Here is a 19995-nt window from a genome sequence, read left to right on the forward strand (position 1 = left end):
TACCCTACACTAGAAGCTCCTGGACCGACCCTTGCGGCTATCAAAAAGGAGCCCTGGGCTTCTTTTCCAGATGTTCAGATGTCAATGCAAGGGGTAGAGCTTATTTCTGATTCAGGGCTACATAATTCAGGGGCCTCTAAATCACAAAACATATTTGAAATAACTCCTCACTGAGCAATTAGTAACAGTAACTCTCTTTCTTCTTCTTAAAGAAAGTGAAAGACAGGGGAGCATCAAGTATACCCCTCTCTTTAACTTTGAGTATTTTGGCTTTAAGATCTTTGTGTTTTTTATTTTAAATGGGAACATTCTAGTCGGAATTTCCCCCCCTTGCATTACTGATGCATACTTACCACCTTCACAACATATTCTACTGGGAATTATACTATTGCTCTTTTAGACACCATACACACAGAGTTCCAAATTGTAACCAAGCACACAAGGAACACAGACCTGGCAGCAGGTCATCGTTTAACTCTTTTCCTTCACACATACACATACACTCCCCCACTAGATTACTTACCGTAGTTCTTCCAGCGTTTGCTGTACTTCTCGCAAGGCATCAGCTTCCAGATTATTGACAAGCTCTTTTCGATACCGGGCAATGAATGGAATTGTGTTTTCATCACGGAAAAGGCAAATTATGTTTGCACACACCCATGGTTCAATATTTGTTCTTTCTGACAGGACCTGCCACAAGAAAACATAAGTAACTATTTTTAAAGCTGGTAAATTAGCTTAGTGTCTTCACTTCAGTTTCATATCCAGCCAGTATAGAGTACTGTTTTGTGCACAATACTGCCCTCTGCTGGATGGAATGCCAGGCTTGCCAAAGCATGTGTCAAACTATAATACTGCCAGAGGTACCTTGAACTTGAATTTGTACTTATTAAGAAAAAAGAATGAGTTTTGGCATATGATGACCATGAAATAAAGTGGCCACTGTGGCGGGGACATGAACATGAAGCTCTGGGTGGCCACAATCCTGTTATACTAGGTCAGTGGTGACCAGAAAGTCATTATTAAAGACTGCTCCATGTGTGATGTGACTTCGATAATCTCAGGCTCTTTCCTAACAGACAAGGGTCAATATCGCAAAAACCACCATCACATTATAGGCACCTTTGCTATCAGTCTTAGTAGAAAACAAGGGCTGAACATACCCTGGAATATCCTCAGCCATGTGGGTGGTTAAGGTACACTGATACAGTGGTATGGGGAAGATTATACTTCCTCTGTCAGTGCTACAGCTCCTCTGTGGATAAACAGAAGACTTCATCTCCAGGGCCTTTCACAAGCACTAAAACTGAACTGAGGTGAGAATGCCATCAATCCTAACCAAAATATGCAATTTTCATAATTAGGCCAATTTTCTAGCAAAATAATCAATACAAAAACCCAACCCAATTATTAAAAATAGCTGCAGTAGGTTGTTTTGGGGGAGGGAAATGGCATTGCAGAACCCTATATTTAAAAAAAATTGCAGACTTTTGTCCACTGGGAACCAAGATGATGCCATCAAGCTCATTTTACTGAAGTCTCAATAATTAAATACAGGCAGAATTTTCAAAATACCCTAAGCCCTGATCTACACACAGATTTTGTATTGATATACTAATTCAGTTAGGGGTAGAATTTTCTATTGATATAGTTATACCAGTACAATCCCTAGTGTGGACTCAGTATATGGGAATAAGCTCTTCTGGGATAAGTCCCCTTTATGCCAGTGTAACTGCATCTACCCTATAGTGGTTTGCATCGCTTTAACTATCCTGGTATAGTTAAAGTGGCACAACTTGTATGTGTAGACAATGCCTAAGTGACTTAGAAGCCTCTGAAAATTTTACTCTATATGCCTATACAACACACACATGCCCACCTGTGATAATACAAATCACATTAACAGTAACACATTTGAGGCTACATAAAATATCTTATGTACCTTACTGAGTACCTAGTTATAACCAACAGCATAATGTGCACACAGGCTTAGATAATAAACAAGGACATGGGAGAACTTCAAGGAGTTTGCCAACAATATTTGAAGGAATTTCTTCCCTTTAGAAGTCAGCAGAATTTCAAGGAAGTCAGGGAGAGAATTCTGATAATCTAGTCTAATATTTTTAAGGTAGTAGCAAGCTGTACAGTACAGTAGCATGAGTATGCTACAATGTGCTGCCCTATTCCAGTCATGTCCTAGTGTTCCATAGCTACATCTAGCCTCGTAGAACAAGGGCATTAACTGGCTATTTCTACAACATCTGCATTTAAATGGTCATGATTAGGCTTCAAAGTTAATATTCTACTGGGATGCATGAAGATGTCCTCACACTATTTGACATTATTGTTTTAAGTCAATCTGGATGAAGGTTCCATTCTGGCTGATATATATATGCTGAAGTCTATCTCCAAAACAAATGGGCCATCATTTATTTATCGTACTTAAAACTTACATTCTATAAATTACTATGAAGTCTGCAAAAAAAAAAAAATCCTAAATTTTCAAGATTTCCATAGCTGCTACAGTCTTTGAATTGCAACTCCCTCAAGCTCTAATGGTGATAAAGAGGAATAAAGTGAGATTATTCTGTAAATCGCTAAACAATCTTTAATTCAAAGTTTGTCTAGAAGTCATAAATGTCAGAATGATATCTGAATGGAAATTTGTAAAACTTGTTATTCAGAGGCATTTTATAGTGAACTATAACTTTCATCTGTGTATCTTGTCATGGCCTATGTTCAGGCTAAGAACAAACTGTAGTAAATAAAGTAACTCAAGCACTATTTATTTAAGAGTACCATGCTACTTCCTGGAATGTGTCAACAGCTCTTATTGCAGTTAATAAGGATCACGAATGTGTACCAGAGCCCAAGTTAGTCCTATTTCTGTAAGCTACAGTAGAGCTTTAGTGGACTGCTATAAAGAAATGGAGGAGATGTCATACCTGCACAATGTCCCAGTTCATTTCTAATTCCTCTTGGTGCTTGGTGCTTCCAGGATGTTTTACTGGTTTTCCTTGAGGACATGTTGTCAATTTTATCCTTTTTAAAGGGGGTTCATCAAATGTAAAATCTTCTTCATATTTCTCCTGCTTTACTTCATTTTCCATCAAAGGCGCACTTGTTGAGGGTATTTCATCACTATCTAGGTTATTCATCTTTTCTTGACTAACATTTATTTTTGTTCCCCGAGGCATTTTTGGCTTTTTAGTTCTAGTTTTTGGTTTGGGGTCTCCGTCTTCTTTAGGCTGTAAAAGTTTCAGTCCATCTTTACTGTCTTCATCAGCAGCAATAGGCAAAGATACATTCTGCCAAATAATCCATCAAAATAAATTAAACACTGAATATCATGAATTAGTCCTATAAAAACATAGCAGCTTTAACATAAGTTGTCACACATGAAGAACTTGATGGCAGACATCATTTTCCCAAGTTATGGCCCTATACTGAGAGGTGCTCAGAGCCTCACATTTGGTGTTCAGCATTGTAAAATCAGGCCCCTAATTACAGTGCAGCCTGTCTTAAGCAGACCTTCAAAGGACCAGCAAAAAGATAACAAAAACTGCAGCCTAGTAGAGATGGGCTTTGAAGATCAAAGTTACTCTAGAAATCTTGGAATTATTTTTAAACTGCTCTCTTAAAACAGGGTTACCTATGGAGAGAGTGTATTCCGTGGGTTTCACTGCCTACATCATGTATATATAATTAAGTGCTCTAACACAGTGGTTCTCAAAGCCTGTCCGCTGCTTGTTCAGGGAAAGCCCCTGGCGGGCCGGGCCGGTTTGTTTACCTGCCGCGTCCGCAGGTTCCGCCGATCGCGGCTCCCACTGGCCGCGGTTTTCCGTCCCAGGCCAATGGGGGCAGCAGGAAGCAGCGCAGGCCAAGGGACAAGCTGGCCGCCCTTCCCACAGCCCCCATTGGCCTGGAGCGGTGAACCTTGACCAGAGGGAGCCGCGATCGGCTGAACCTGCGGACGCGGCAGGTAAACAAACTGGCCCAGCCCACCAGGGGCTTTCCCTGAACAAGTGGCGGACCGGCTTTGAGAACCACTGCTCTAACAGACTGAGCTTGGAACTAGAAGGCACCTCCTGAATTCCAATTCCATCCCTTACGCTAAGTTGTTGAGAATCCTTAGGCAAGTCACAACTGGCTTGTGCCCCCGTTTTTCCATCGAAGTTCTTCTTTGGGATCCAGGATCAAAGGCTGGCAAACACAGTAACAAAGGGAGCTCCAAACCCAGGGGATCTTATACATAGGCCATGCATGCTGGAATACCGAAGCACATTAGAGTAATTTACAAACAGAGTAGCTTCCCTTGTGATGAATACCCTCCCTGCAATTTTTCCTAATGTTGAGTATTTCTTCGCCCTACTCTTATATTTTAGTATCAAATATTTGATGAAAGACACAAGGAAAGTCATTCAAACATATTCATTAGGTCTTCAAACTGAACTGGCTTCACTGCTGCTGGGTAAAGATTTACTGAAAAATATTCTGCAAGCTGCACAATGGAACCAACACTAAACTCATGGTAGTATAACATGTACAGCATTTCTATCCCTTCCATTGTGCTAAGAATTTATCTGGAGTACCAGAGCTGTGAAAAGGTGGAAGAGAATGCAGGCGCAGTACAACAAAATAACATTTCAGTGCTGTTTCATTTCCTCTAAAGGAGGGGACGAGGTAGATAGGGTTTTTTTTTAATTAATATATAAACCTCATGGCTATAAAGAGATGTATGGCCTAATTCTCAGAGGCATTGAGCACCTACAACTCTCAGTAGGAAAATTTTGGCCATTGCATTTGACAGCTTTAGTAGTTATGTGTGTCCTGCTTACAGATACCTACCGGCTCCTCTTTTACTGCTGTCTTCCTGGTCCTTTTCCTAACCACAGTTGACCGTGGAGCAGCAGCCTTTTTAGGTTTTGACTCAGTTTTTTTTGGCAGCCTACGTTTACTTGCCACTTTGCTTTTTGGTTCCCACTCCTCCTCTTCCTCCTCTGATTCAGAGAAGCTGAAACAAAAGTAAACATTGCAAGAGGAAAAAACACATGCAAGGCTATATCTATACTACAGAGCCTAGACCGATACAGTCCCCTAAGCACAGAGGCCGTGCATGCTGACAGCAGGAGTTTTTCTGTCAGTTTGGGAACACCACCTCCCCAAACATTAACTACACCAACAGCAGCACTCTTCCGTTGACACAGCTGCATTTACAATGGCATTTTTGTCGGCATAACTATGTCGCTAAGGGGGCTGATTTTTTCAATATAAGTTTTAAGTATAGATGGAGCCTAAGAAAGATTGTAAAGCTGTTTTCTGAAGTAAAGGGAAATGGGCAGGGAAGATGAGCAGGAAGGGATGCAGAGCCTATAAGTAAAGCCTTTTATCCTACTGCAGTTAGTGGCTGGAGTGAAGTGCAGGATCTAGCACTACTCCATGCAGACCTCTGGCCTTGCTAAAGTGGTACACACAGGTTTGTACATGGTTGGTTTTGTTTTGGGGACTTTAGTAGTAGTCTTTATTCTAAGGGCTTGGCTACACTTGCAGATGTAGAACACCAGGAGTTAAACCAGCCCTCAGAGACAGCAGCAGGGAAAGCGCTGCCATGAGTTCACACTGTCAGCTGCAAGCGCAGTGGCGTGGCCACATTAGCAGCTCTTGCAAGGCCACAGAGAGCAGTGCATTGTTGTAGCTACCCCAGTGTGCAAGTAGCTGCAACGTGCTTTGGAATGGGTTTGCAAGGCCTAATGGGGCAGGCACAGCATCACATGATGCAGATTTCCCAATCCCGTTGTTCCAGGACATCCTACAGTACTAGATTGCCAGGTGCTTTTCAAATGGGTGGATGGAGTGTGACAGGGAATATGTTGTGGGTATGGGGTGGGAAAGACAGCATGTTTTGGGGGGCAGAGAGTGTGTCAGTATGCTGTTTTGTAAGTTCAGATAGCGGCAGGGGGGAGGGCTGTCTGAACTTACAAAACAGCATCAGCCCCCAGCCCCCACCCCAACATCAGCCCCCACCCCCCGCCTCTCTCTCACTCACACTCTCACACACACACATACACACACACACACGCCTGCCTCTGCAACAGGAGCATTTCACAGTAATGGTTTGCTTTGTGTCCCGGAGCAGATAAGCATGCCGGCTGTCAGAAACAGAGCTTTGAAAGGGGATATCCGCATGCCTGTAGCCGAGTTCAAAACCATTATGAGAGTGGCCACTTGACTTCAAGGGATTATGGGACGGTTCTGGAGGCCAATCACAGCACAGTAATGCAATATGTCGTCCACACTGATACCCCGGCACTCCACCCTGGGCGCAGCAAGCTCTATGCTTCTCGTGGAGGTGGATAACCAGGGGTGCTTCAGCCACGGAGTCCAGGCGCTCTAAGCGCCTTGCCAGTGTGGACACCTCAGGAGTTAGGGCGCCCGGGGCTGATTTAATGCACTCCAACTTGCAAGTGTAGGCAAGGCCTAACACACATTTTGCCATTTGTTATTTTCATTGTGTGTGTTAAGTATGCAGGTGGGGTAAGGGGTGTTTAGTAAATCAATCCCTTTTTTACATTAATCCTTTCATCTCCTCTGACCAGGGATCTTGAGAAAGCCCTTTGTCTCACTTATACTGCACCAGAATGGCCTCACAACCTCAAACTTGAAGCAAATTATATGCAACAAATATGCATTACTGAAACAGGGTTGTAACAAATATGTTGTGTCGACCAAAGAATTTGAATGGAAAATTAATCTTACGATTTAAGAAAGGAGGGTAATTCATCTTCTTCTGATACCAGTGGTTTTGCTTTAGATTTTGCTATCCTTGGTAGAGTTGACATCTGAAAGGAAGAGAGGTTGGGGGGGAAACCAACAACAATCAATTACAAAAATATTCTCTCTCATCTAGTCTATCAGAATTGTACCCTATGGAGTACATTCTCTTTTCACAGTGTGGGAAACTGGCACACAAGTCTGCATGTAGTATGATCAGAATACACTCCTATATGTTAAAGAATTTAGACCACACCATCGAATCAATCTAATCCCACAACACTTTGCTTTGGGGGAAATTACATATAGCCAATGCAATCATTTTAGACACAAACCTATGCCATTTTTTTAACCAATTTAAGTCAAAATAGGACACTTCTATTCTGGAGGAAATTACATATAGCCAATGCAATCATTTTAGACACAAACCTATGCCATTTTTTTAAACAATTTAAGTCAAAATAGGACACTTCTATTCTGAAATAAAATGGTCCACAAACTTGCACCAAAATAACTAAGTGTGTTTTAATCCATACTTTGTTATAAAGCATGAATGAAAATTGATTTGTTGTTTCAGTGCAAACTTGTGTGTGGACCAGCCCTAACAAAATGGATGCCATTTCACCAGCATTATGGTGTGTTAACAACACGACTTGCCAGACTTCCCCAAACCCGATGTGTACATAGGCAGTAATTCCAAATAATTAGCCCACAGGCCCTGGATTACAAACACCCTCTCTGATCAACCCAGAAATAAAGTTTAAATTCCAAGAATGTGGAATTAGTTTTCAGAGAGAGACAGCTACATATACTCCACACAACAATGGTTAGTTGTTAGACGTACACACACTTCCCTCAGAGTCAAGTTGCATCCAGTCTTTGAATTTGGATACAACAAAACAAAACAATATTCAAAAAAAAATTGTTTGCAAATGAAGGGCCAAAATTCATTTGCTGTGGATGTAAAATCTTAACTACGGTTTCTGCTAAGAACTTTTCATGTAGGCCTAGATGAGGACTAGCTAACAAAGAACAATACGTAGCTAAGAGAAAGTTGGGGTAAACAGATAACCTTGTGTGTTTCAAGTCAGTGAGCAGAGTCAGCATAACTCCGAATGTAATTGGGCGTCCTCATCGCAAGTTATAGACACATGAAGCGCTGAGAAAAACCTCACGGTTACTCCCTAATGCAGGGAAGAGATAGTGGTACAATACCCCTCAGATCCCAGACAGAGTTCAGGGAGAGGCCTAATATAACTGACATAAGTTATGACACCCTTCCCTCATAGATGTATGCCAATCCTAGCCCACAGAAATGCAAGGGTAAACTTATAAACAATTGTTATTGTTAAATACTAATTACTGCTTTTTTGCTTTAAATCTCCAGGAATGTACCTGTTGGGTCAACTGGGACAGCTGCTACCGCATTCCTGTGGACCCCAAAATTAGGATTTAACCTATACACTTTAATAGACATATGTTCATATGTTATAGACACATGAAGCGCTGAGAAAGACCTCACCTCTGTGTTCCTTGTGTGTATGTCCGCAATATGTTAATTTGAGCCTTGTGTGGAGCCATTATGTAATCTTTTAGACCATTGGCTTAGTGTGCTTATCTTGTCTTGCTGCTAGAACCTATCCAGGGGCTTAGGAAACCCATCCCCGTCGTTTCTCTCTGCCCAATGAGCACCCTATATAATCTATTGTAATTAATTGTTCTGCAGTGTCTCTGAGCCTGATAAGCAAAATATCAGAGGGGTAGCCGTGTTAGTCTGAATCTGTAAAAAGCAACAGAGGGTCCTGTGGCACCTTTGAGACTAACAGAAGTATTGGGAGCATAAGCTTTCGTGGGTAAGAACCTCACTTCTTCAGATGCAAGCAAAATGACACTCTGCCAGCGCTGTGTGTAATAAACTCCTGTGCTTGACTCTACAGTGTCCATTTTTGATCCTTCAGCAAACATATTGCATAAAACAATTACCAGAGCAAGAACAATTATTTTCAAGATGTTATTAAATTAATAGTAGATAAGATCCTAAAATCATGTACTTACAGAGAATTGCCTATATACCATTTCTGTAAGAAAATCTGGCAAGCCACCACATAATTCTTCCCCCTCCTCTGTTTTGCTGTGTTTGGGTTCAAATATCCTCTCTTATGTAATCATAGAGGATTGAGCCTTGCCCATCAGTTAAGCACTTTGATTAGCTCATCTCTGCAGGATCCACTCTTGCATTCCCAGGGAAATGGCTAAGTTACCCATTATTCCCCCGAGCTTTTGAAGTTGTTAGCCTTACATGTGCACAGACCAGTGGTAACATTTGAATTTGATAGGTTTCAGAGTGGTAGCCATGTTAGTCTATCAGCGAAAAGAACAAGGAGTACTTGTGGTACACCTTAGAGACTAACAAATTTATTTGGGCATAAGCTTTCGAAAGCTTATGCCCAAATAAATTTGTTAGTCCCTAAGGTCCGAAAGCTTATGCCCAAATAAATTTGTTAGTCCCTAAGGTGTGCCACAAGTACTCCTGTTCTTTTTATTTGAATTTGAGTCACCCTTCTTAACATCTAGATGTCCTGCTAATTGAATGGGCTCTTAAAACTGGCTTTTGTTCTCTAGGGTGACTAGATCTTTCTTTTTACATGATTTTACCTATCAGCATGTTATATCCATCCCTGCCAACAACAGGACATTGAAATTATCTCTGGCCTGGTCTACACTACGGGTTTAGGTCGACTTTAGCAGCGTTAAACCGAATTAAGCCTGGACACGTCCACACAACGAAGCCCTTTCTTTCGACTTAAAGGGTCCTTTAAACCGGTTTCTTTACACCACCTCCGACGAGGGGATTAGCGATAAAACCGGCCTTTGCGGGTCGGAATTGGGGTAGTGTGGACGGAATTCGACGTTATTGGCCTCCGGGAGCTATCCCACAGTGCTTCATTGTGACCGCTCTGGACAGCACTCTCAACTCAGATGCACTGACCAGGTAGACAGGAAAAGACCCGCGAATGTTTGAATTTCATTTCCTGTTTGCTCAGCGTGGAGAGCACAGGTGACCACGCAGAGCTCATCAGCACAGGTAACCGTGATGGAGTCCCAGGATCGCAAAAGAGCTCCAGCATGGACCAAACGGGAGGTACGAGATCTGCTCGCCATATGGGGAGATGAAGCAGTGATAGCTGAACTCCGTAGCAGTAAAAGAAATGGAAAAGTATTAGAAAAGATCTCCAAGGCCATGAAGGACCGAGGCCATAACAGGGACACACAGCAGTGCCGCGTGAAAATTAAGGAGCTACGGCAAGCTTACCACAAAGCCAGAGAAGCAAACGGAAGGTCCGGGGCAGAGCCGCAAACTTGCCGCTACTACGCGGAGCTGCATGCGATCCTAGGTGGTGCAGCCACCACTACCCCAACCGTGTGCTATGACTCTCTCACTGGAGAAACACACAGGGAAGACGGTTCGGGGAACGAGGAAGATGATGATGGAGGTACTGTAGGTAGCTCACAGCAGCAAGGAAGCGGAGAAACCGGTTTCCCCAACAGCCAGGATATGTTTGTGACCCTGGACCTGGAACCAGTAACCCCCGAACTCACCCAAGACCCTCAGGGCACACAGGAGACCTCTGGTGAGTGTAACTTTGTAAATATTTGTAAACATTACAAAAAAAAAAGCAAGCGTGTTTAATGATTAATTTGCCCTGGCAATCGCGGCCAGTACATCTATTGGAAAAGTCTGTTAACGTGTATGGGGATGGAGCAGAAATCCTCCAGGGACATCTCCAGAAAGCTCTCCTGGTTGAAATGGGGTGATTTTATTAAGGGGACATTCAGAGGCGCCCGTTCCTGCTCTTCTGAACAGAAATGTTGCCTACTGTTAACAATGCGGTGGGGGGAGGGGTGAAGTGATCATCCCAGAGAATCGTGTGTGGGGGGGGGGGGTTTACTTGTGTTTGTGCCGCATGTTAACCGGGAAACCGCAGCCCCTCCTTTTACATTGAAAACCCATTTTAAATGGACAACCCAATTCATCCTTGATATGGGAAATGCGCTGCTGTTTGCAACCTTTCCCGCATGTTAAGAAGGTTAAAAAAGCCAAAACACTGTGGCCTACCATGGCTGCCTGCAAGCCGAAATATGCAACCTTGTAATGAAAGAGTGTACCCATTGTTCTCTAAAATGTGTCTTTTTTAACCACCTCTCCCTTCTCCTCCACCAGCTGCAAATGTTTCTCCTTCGCAGAGGCTCGTGAACATTAGAAAGAGAAAACATAGGACGAGGGACGATATGTTCACGGAGCTGCAGATGTCCTCCCACGCTGATAGAGCACAGCAGAATGCGTGGAGGCAGTCAATGTCGGAGATGAGAAAAGCCCAATATGAACGAGAGGAGAGGTGGCGGGCTGAATCGCGGGATGAACAGAGCAAGTGGCGGGCTGAAGACGATAGGTGGCGTCAGCTTGCAGACAGACGGCAAGAGTCAATGCTCCGTCTGCTGGAGCATCAAACTGATATGCTCGAGCGTATGGTTGAGCTGCAGGAAAGGCAGCAAGAGCAGAGACCGCCGCTACAGCCCCTGTGTAACCAACAGCCCTCCTCCCCAAGTTCCATAGCCTCCTCACCAAGACGCCCAAGAACACGGTGGGGGGGCCTCCGTCCACCCAGTCGCTCCACCCCAGATGATCGCCCAAGCATCAGAAGGCTGGCCTTCAATAAGAGTTAAAGTTTTAAAATGCAGTGTGTCCTTTTCCATCCCTCCTCCCCCACCCATCCCAGGCTACCTTGGCAATTATCCCCCTACTTCTGTGAGGAACTAATAAAGAATGCATGAATGTGAAAAAACAATGACTTTATTGCCTCTGCAAGCGGTGCTCGAATTGGGGAGGGGAGGGTGGGATGGGGTGGTTGGTTTACAGGGCAGTAGAGTGAACCGGGTCGGGCGGGGGGGGGGGTTGGAGGGTTCATCAAGGAGAAACAAACAGAAGTTTCACACAGTAGCCTGGCCAGTCACAAAACTCGTTTTCAAAGCCTCTCTGATGCGCACCGCGCCCTGCTGTGCTCCTCTAACCGCCCTGGTGTCTGGCTGTGCGTAATCAGCGGCCAGGCGAGTTGCCTCAACCTCCCACCCCGCCATAAAGGTCTCCCCCTTACTCTCACAGATATTGTGGAGCGCACAGCAAGCAGCAATAACAATGGGGATATTCTTTTCGCTGAGGTCTGAGCGAGTCAGTAAGCTGCGCCAGCGCGCTTTTAAACGTCCAAATGCACATTCCACCACCATTCGGCACTTGCTCAGCCTGTAGTTGAACAGGTCCTGACTCCTGTCCAGGCTGCCTGTGTACGGCTTCATGAGCCATGGCATTAAGGGGTAGGCTGGGTCCCCAAGGATCACGATAGGCATTTCAACATCCCCAATGGTCACTTTCTGGTCCGGGAAGAAAGTCCCTTCCTCCAGCTTTCGAAACAGAGCAGAGTTCCTGAAGACGTGAGCATCATGTACCTTTCCCGGCCATCCCACGTTGATGTTGGTGAAACGTCCCTTGTGATCCACCAGGGCTTGCAGCAGCATTGAAAAGTACCCCTTGCGGTTTACGTAGTCGGTGGCTTGGTGCTCCGGTGACAAGATAGGGATATGGGTTCCGTCTATGGCCCCGCCACAGTTTGGGAATCCCATTTCAGCAAAACCATCCACTATTGACTGCACGTTGCCCAGAGTCACTACCCTTGCTATCACCAGGTCTTTCATTGCCCTGGCAAATTGGATCACAGCAGCCCCCACCGTAGATTTGCCCACTCCAAATTGATTCCCGACTGACCAGTAGCTGTCTGGCGTTGCAAGCTTCCACAGGGCTATCGCCACTCACTTCTCAACTGTGAGGGCTGCTCTCATCTTGGTATCCTGGCGTTTCAGGGCAGGGGAAAGCAAGTCACAAAGTTCCATGAAAGTGCCCTTACGCATGCGAAAGTTTCGCAGCCACTGGGAATCGTCCCATACCTGCAGCACGATGCGATCCCACCAGTCTGTTCTTGTTTCCCGGGCCCAGAATCGGCGTTCCACGGCATGAACCTGCCCCAGTGACACCATGATTTCCACATTGCTGGGGCCTGTGCCTTGTGAGAGGTCTATGTCCATGTCAATTTCCTCATCACTCTCGTCGCCGCGCTGCAATCGCCTCCTCGGGTGGTCCGGGTTTCGCCTTGGCATGTCCTGGCTCTGCATATACTCCAGGACAATGCGCATGGTGTTCATAGTGCTCATAATTGCCGCGGTGATCTGAGCGGGCTCCATGATCCCAGTGCTAGCTATGGCACCTGGCTGGTCAGAAAAAAGGCAGGAAACAAGTATCTGATGGACCAGGAGAAGGAGGGAGGGAGGGCGGGAGGGAGGGAGGGCCAAGTGACGACATGGCGTACAGGTACAGGAACAGGGAATTAAAATCAAGAAAGGTGGCTGTGCATCAGGGAGAAACACAAACAACTGTCACACAGAATGGTCCCCCCAAAGATTAAACTGAAAACCCTGGGCTTAGCAGGCCGTTGATTTCACGGAGGAAGGGGAAGCAAATGAATACAGAACAAATCTATTTTTTACATCTTAAGCTGGCAGCCGACGGTGCAGCATGAGTGATAGCCTCTCCAGTATGATGACGACGGTTACCAGTCATAATATACCATCGTCTGCCAAAAGGCAAGGGGCTGCTGCTGTGTAGCAATGCAGCCCCACGTCTGCCAGCCCCACGTCCGCCAGCACCCAGCATCACCCTCGGCCTCTTCTGGGTGCTTAGCAGACAATTCTGGGCAATTGGCAGAAAATAGTATATTACGACTGGTAGCCATCATCATCGAAACAGTAGCATGTCTGCCCAGGTGGCCATGATTGACAGCCACTCCAGTACGACGATGATGGATACCAGTCACAATATACCATCTCCTGGCAAGGGGCTGGTGCAATGCAGCCCTACGGCTGCCAGCCCCATGGCTATCACTCATGCTACACCGTCTACCGCCAAAAGGCAGTTAGCAGCTGCTGCTGTGTAGCAATGCAGTCCCACGTCTGCCGGCACCCAGAGGACATATGGTGACGGTGAGCTCAGCTGAGCTGAGCGGGCTCCATGCTTGCCGTGGTATGTTGTCTGCACAGGTAACCCAGGTAAAAAGGCGCGAATCTATTGTCTGCCGTTGCTGTGACGAGGGGGGAGGGGCCTGACGACATGTACCCAGAACCGCCCGCGACACTGTTTTGCATCATCCGGGCATTGGGATCTCAACCCAGAATTCAAAGAAAAGGCGCGAAAGGCGCTTCTCGGCTCTCTGAGCTGTGGCGCAAACGTAGTATCTGACGGACTAGGGGAAGGAGGGAGGGCGGGCCGAGTGACGACATGGTGTACAGGTACAGGGAACTAAAATCAAGAACGGTGGCTGTGCATCAGGGAGAAACACAAACAACTGTCACACAGAATGGTCCCCCCAAAGATTAAACTGAAAACCCTGGGTTTAGCAGGCCGTTGATTTGACGGAGGGAGGGGGAAGCAAATGAATACAGAGCAAATCTATTTTTTACATCTTAAGACGACGGTGCAGCGTGACTGATAGCCCTCGGCATCTTTCTGGGTGCTTGGCAGCAAATACTGGGCGGTGTATGACGATGGTCTTCAGGCCTATTGCACGATCGGCTGCTCGGGGAAGACTCTGCTAATGTGCGATGACCCGACTTGTAATAGGACGGTTAACAGTCGTAATACACCATCTACTGCCAAAAGGCAAGCCCCACGGCTGCCAGCACCCAGATCGCCGATGAAGGCTACCAGTCTACTGCACCGTCTACCGTCAAAAGGCAGTTAGCAGCTGCTGCTGTGTAGCAATGCAGTCCCACGTCTGCCGGCACCCAGAGGACATATGGTGACGGTGAGCTCAGCTGAGCTGAGCGGGCTCCATGTTGTCTGCACAGGTAACCCAGGTAAAAAGGCGCGAATCTATTGTCTGTCGTTGCTGTTACGGGGGAGGGAGGGGCCTGACGACATGTACCCAGAACCGCCCGCGACACTGTTTTGCATCATCCGGGCATTGGGATCTCAACCCAGAATCCCAAGGGGCGGCGGAGACTGCGGGAACTGTGGGATAGCTGTGGGATAGCTACCCATAGTGCAATGCTCCGGAAGTCGACGCTAGCCTCGTACTGTGGACCCGGTCCGCCGACTAGAGCACCTAGAGCATTTTATGTGGGGACACACACAATCGGCTGTATACAACCGGTTTCAATAAAACCGGCTTCTATAAATTCGAACTAATTTCGTAGTGTAGACATACCCTCTGTTTCTGTTCTGCAAGCAGTGGGTACAACTCCGCAATAAATGTGCTTGGATTGGTCAGATTTTTTTTAAACTGACTGGCCCGTATCATTGTAAGAAGACAGGTGGAGTTTGTATCCCAGAATTATAAGACAGCACCTGCCTGCATTAAAATTTCAGATACCATGTCAGGAGCATAGCCCAAAAAGAAACAAAAATCAATTTGTTCCTTGGTGTTTGGGGCCAGTTTTTCCAAAGCAGGGTATGTGCCCTGAAAACCACACATTTGCACATGTGAATCAGGTAACTGTGTCCCTTTGCAAACATAGCCCTTTAAATCAACCCCACCCAGGCACTCTGAACTTGACCTACTACCAACAATGGTTTTCAGCAGCTTTCTCCTCCATGAACTGGTACTAGACTGCTAGTGTTGATAGGACAAAACCATTTCCGAGCACCACTGCAGAAGGCATGACTGAATCCTACGTCAACCAGCACCAGCAGTTAAATTGCACTCAGAACTGGTTCCCACTGCAGAAAACATTTGTCAATAATAGACCAGTTTCTTAATGCTGTTCTACAGGCAGAAATCCCATTCATGTGAATGGGGGAATGTTGCTCTCTTAGAGGAGGCTATAAATCTGCATGGAACACACAGGACACTACTCACCTTTTAGCTTTCTCAGTTACTCTTCTCTCCTTCACAAGCTGCACTGCTAGCTGTTTTTTCTCTCTGATACTCTTGCTCCTTCACGCAGTCACTTCTTTCTCCTTTTTCCTCTGATCTTTAAAGCTGAAAGGTCACTGTGCCAGACTCCTGCATGAATCAGATTTTTATTGTTTTTACAAAAGACATATGAAAAGATATTTCATTTTAATTTTGTAGCTTCTGCAAAATAACTACATCGAAAGAATGTTATTAAAGTTTGTAAAGTTATAATTTCTTGAAAATCAGGACATATTAGTGTAATGGTTCAGGGTGAGTTGAACATTTCACCTCTCTCTGGGCCTCTCTGTGGCACCCCTTTCAAGTGACAGGCTCACACCTATACTTCTTTCAAGGCGGACTCCTATGGTTCACCCCACTTTTAGACTGGGTCTCCAGGTTACAGCATCCCCATTTACCAACCACACTTACTCAGCAGGTCCAACGGGTTTTGCCCCTGCTATATATAGACTTCCCTTCGGGAGCCTATGAACAGCATGAAAATACAGTGACTTCAGCCAGATTCTTCAAAACAACAGCAAAGAGAGAAAAAAGGTTAATAATAAAAAAGGCCTACAAGCATATTGTCTTAGGCCTTGTCTACACTGGCAAGATTCTGCACAGTAAAGCAGCTTTCTGCATTGTAACTCCCGAGGTGTACACACTGCCAAGCCACTTAATGTGCAGAAACTGCGCAGTTGCAGTGCTGTAAAAAAACCATCCTGACAAGAGGCGTACAGCTTTCTGCGCTGGGGTACAACGCCGCAGTGCCAGTGTAGACACCCCGGTCGATTATAGCACTGCGATTGACCTCCAGGAGGTGTCCCACAATGCCTGTTCATGCCTCTCTGGTCATCAGTTTGAACTCTACTGCCCTGCCCTCAGGTGACCAACCATCATCTTCACCCCGTTAAATTCCTTTGGAATTTTGAACGTCCCCTTCCTGTTTGCTCAGTGACGCGTGCAGTGGTCTCAGCGCATCTTTCAGATGGCCATGCCTGCTCCAAGCACCAGGCAATCCCCCGCTAGGAGCAATGCCGAACTGCTGGACCTCATCAGCATTTGGGGGAAAGGAGGCTGTGCAGTCCCAGCTGCACTCCAGCCGTAGGAACTGTGATAGCTACGGACAGATTTCATGATGCATGACAGAAAGGGGCCATGACCGGGACACACTGCAGTGCAGGGTCAAAGTGAAGAAGCTGCGGAATGCCTACCACAAGGTGCGAGAGGCAAACCGCCAATCCAGTGCTGCGCCCACAAGCTGCCGGTTCTACAAAGAGCTGGACGTGATACTCAGTGGTGACCCCACCTCCACTGCGAAGGCCACTGTGGATACTTTGGTAGTTCACGTGACAGTCGAGAGTGGACTGAGCCAGAGGCAGAGGTTGACTCTGAGGTCAGAGATGCATGCAGCCAGGTCCTCTTTTCTACCCCAGAGGAAGCTAGCCAGTCACATCTGTCGGATCTTAGCGAAGTGCAAACAGAAGAGGAGGCCCCTGCTAAGTGGATTTGATTTTGGGAATCACTGAAGCAAGCTGTTGGGTGCAGGAGGGTTGCAGAAAGCAGGCTTGTGTCTGTATGATGCACGTACCACCACATGCCTAGTCTGAGCAGCGGAACAGACTGTTGACTGACTCCCTCACTTCACGGGAATCTGCCTCAGAGATCTCCAGGAAACTCTCATGGAGATACTGGGCAATCCGCTGCCGCAGGTTCTTTGGCAGAGCTGCTGTTTCTTGCCCCATTAACGGTAACTTTCCCGTGCCACTCTGCCATCACGGGGGAGAGCGGGGGGAACCATTGCCGCACTCAGGCAAGCCGCATAAGGGCCAGGGCAGAAGCCGCAGTCTTGGAAAAGACCCTCTCTTGATTCCCTGCTCACCCTCAGCAGCACAATATCTTCCATAATGAACACATGGAAAATATGGGGACAGAAATGATTATCAGCCCCCACTCCCAGAGTGCTGGCTCTCCCCAAGAACCACGTGCCCAGTGTACAATAGGGTCCGGGAACACTGATTTCCCCTGCCCCTGCGGTTACTCACTATTTTGGGGGTCTTGTGGCTCATGTGTGCTTGCCTGGGGTCAGCCAGTTAGTAACAGGTATGTATGGCACAAGGTGCCACATGTATGGCTTCATAAGCCACAGCATTAAGCGGTAGGCAGGTCTCCCAGGATCACAATTGGAATGTGTACGCCATCTATCGCCCCTCCGCAGTTAGGGAAGCCCATTTGTGCAAAGCCATCCATAATGTCCTGTATGTTGACCAAAATCACGGTTTTTCGGAGCAGGATGCAATTAATGGCCCTGCACACTTCCATCAACACAAGTCCAACAGTCGACTTTCCCACTCCGAACTAGTTAGCGACTAATCACTTCCACAATGCAATCTCCAGCTTGCACAATGCAATCGCCACGTGCTTCTACAACGGCAGGGCAGCTCTCATTCTCATGTCCTTGCGCCACAGGGCTGGGGCGAGCACATCACACAGTCCCATGAATGTGGCTTTCCTCATCCGAAAGTTCTGCAGCCACTGTTCGTCATCCCAGACGTGCATGACGATGTGATCCCACCACTCAGAGCTTGTTTCCAGAGCCCAAAAGCAGTGTTCCACTGTCGTCAGCACCTCCGTGATCTCGTGTCGTAGCTACTACGCATGACAAGATCAGTGTAACACTCCTCTTGCCTTTGTAGCTTAAGGAATAGTTTTAGTCAGATCGGGCAGCATATTGGTCAACAGTTCGGGATCCATTCCTGCAGACTGAAGAGGCAGAGCACACAGTACACAAATCGTTGAAAGATTGTGCCAAATGCAGATGGAAGCACAGGGATTGCTGTGATGCAAAGCAATGAATCATGGGGTATTGGGACAGGACCCAGGATGCCCCGTGATCCCTTCCGCCTTCCCACAACTCTTAGTGGCAGAAGAGGAAGAGATGCTCTGTGGGATAGCTGCCCAGAGTGCACCGCTCCAAATATCACTGCAAGTGCCACAAGTGTGAACATGCTATTGCACAGGCAGCTGACAGTGTGAACACACAACAGCAGTTTCCCTTCTGCGCTCTCTGAGCAGCACTGTAACTGCTGGCGTTGTAACTCTGCCAGTGTAGACATACCCTTAGATAAGCTTAGCACTTCCCTCAAGCCCAATTTCATTATGGTACCCCAGCACTGGGCTTGGAGTACAATCTGTGTCTGTCTCTCAGCTTCTGGCTAAGGTTTCTAACCTCTCATCAAGTCTTTTGATACATTTTTCCTCACCTGATGTTTAAAGTGAAAACTGGCTTTGCATGTCACTTTTCTTGTGAATACCACCTAAGGGTAGTAATGTTCCAATAGTATGTAAGATCTCTGGGGCAGAAACAGTCTCTTAGCTACTTTTCTGTTCTGCATAGCACAATGAGGGCCTGATCCTTAAACTGGCATTCCTAGTTTCTACTGTAATACAAATGATAACCAATTCTAATACAGCACTTGGGAAAAGAGTGACCGTCATATGAACTCCTCCCAAAGTGCAGTACAGAGCACAGCTGGCTGACCAGAGCCATCAAAAGAATTTAGCAAAGCAGAAGGCAAGAAGACACATTTTTAGATTTCAGTCAGTCACTGTGGAACCAACTACACATATATCTTCATCTACACTATACAAAAAATCCTGTTACCTGGACATTTGCATAAAAGATTCAGCCTAATCCAGTTTAAAATGCTTTCTCTGTTTAGTTTGGACCAAACAGAAGTGTATTCATCACCTACACTGGGGTGGGCAAACTTTTTGGCCTGAAGGCCATATCTGGGTGGGAAAATTGCATGCAGGGCTGGGGCAGGGAGTGCGGGGTATGGGAGGGGGTGTAGGAAGGGGCTCAGGGCAAGGGGTTGGGGCAGAGGAGGGGTGCGGGGTGTATGAGGGGACTCAGGGAAGGCAGCTGGGGTGCAGAGTGCAGGAGGGAGCTCAGGGCAGAGGTGCAGGGAGGGTGCAGCATGTGGGAGGGGGCTCAGGGCAGGGGGTTGGGGTGCAGGGTGCAGCAGGGAGCTCAGGGCTAGGGGTTGGGGTACAGGAGGGGTGCGGGGTGCAGCAGGGGCTCAGGGCAGGGGTGCAGCAGAGAGCTCAGGGCAGGGAGTTGGGGTGTGGGGTGCAGAAGGGGCACAGGCTCCGGCCCAGCGCCGCTTAACTGGATCGGCTCCAGGGTGGCAGCGGCATGCACCAGGGCCAGGGCAGGCTCCCTGCC

At 46.7% G+C, this 19995-nt stretch overlaps 2 protein-coding genes across 3 annotated transcripts in view; one reads left to right on the top strand and one right to left on the bottom strand.

Moving 5' to 3' along the window:
* Positions 1-19995, bottom strand: part of SRBD1 (S1 RNA binding domain 1) — a 229492-nt gene that overhangs the window by 192232 nt on the left and 17265 nt on the right. For both annotated transcript variants that reach the window (XM_065589554.1, XM_005296117.5), the window contains exons 3-7: positions 15732-15878; positions 6757-6839; positions 4849-5014; positions 2946-3308; positions 524-690 (exon numbers count right to left, since the gene is read on the bottom strand). In XM_065589554.1, the coding sequence (XP_065445626.1) occupies positions 524-690; positions 2946-3308; positions 4849-5014; positions 6757-6839 (779 nt within the window). In that variant the 5' untranslated portion in view covers positions 15732-15878. The remainder of the gene's footprint in view (positions 1-523; positions 691-2945; positions 3309-4848; positions 5015-6756; positions 6840-15731; positions 15879-19995) is intronic.
* Positions 9720-11605, top strand: LOC135982526 (uncharacterized). Its single transcript, XM_065589555.1, has 2 exons — positions 9720-10403; positions 10994-11605. The coding sequence occupies exons 1-2, from the start codon at positions 9866-9868 to the stop codon at positions 11494-11496; spliced, it is 1041 nt and encodes a 346-aa protein (XP_065445627.1). The 5' UTR covers positions 9720-9865; the 3' UTR covers positions 11497-11605.

The sequence above is a fragment of the Chrysemys picta genome, chromosome 3 (genome assembly GCF_011386835.1).
Source record: "Chrysemys picta bellii isolate R12L10 chromosome 3, ASM1138683v2, whole genome shotgun sequence".
NCBI lineage: Eukaryota > Metazoa > Chordata > Testudines > Emydidae > Chrysemys > Chrysemys picta.

Excerpts from the sequence above, each read along its gene's own strand:
- LOC135982526 (XM_065589555.1), top strand. The coding sequence starts at position 9,866 with ATGGAGTCCCAGGATCGCAAAAGAGCTCCAGCATGGACCAAACGGGAG. Across the intron at positions 10,404-10,993 it reads GGGCACACAGGAGACCTCTG|CTGCAAATGTTTCTCCTTCG; the intron begins GTGAGTGTAACT and ends CTCCTCCACCAG.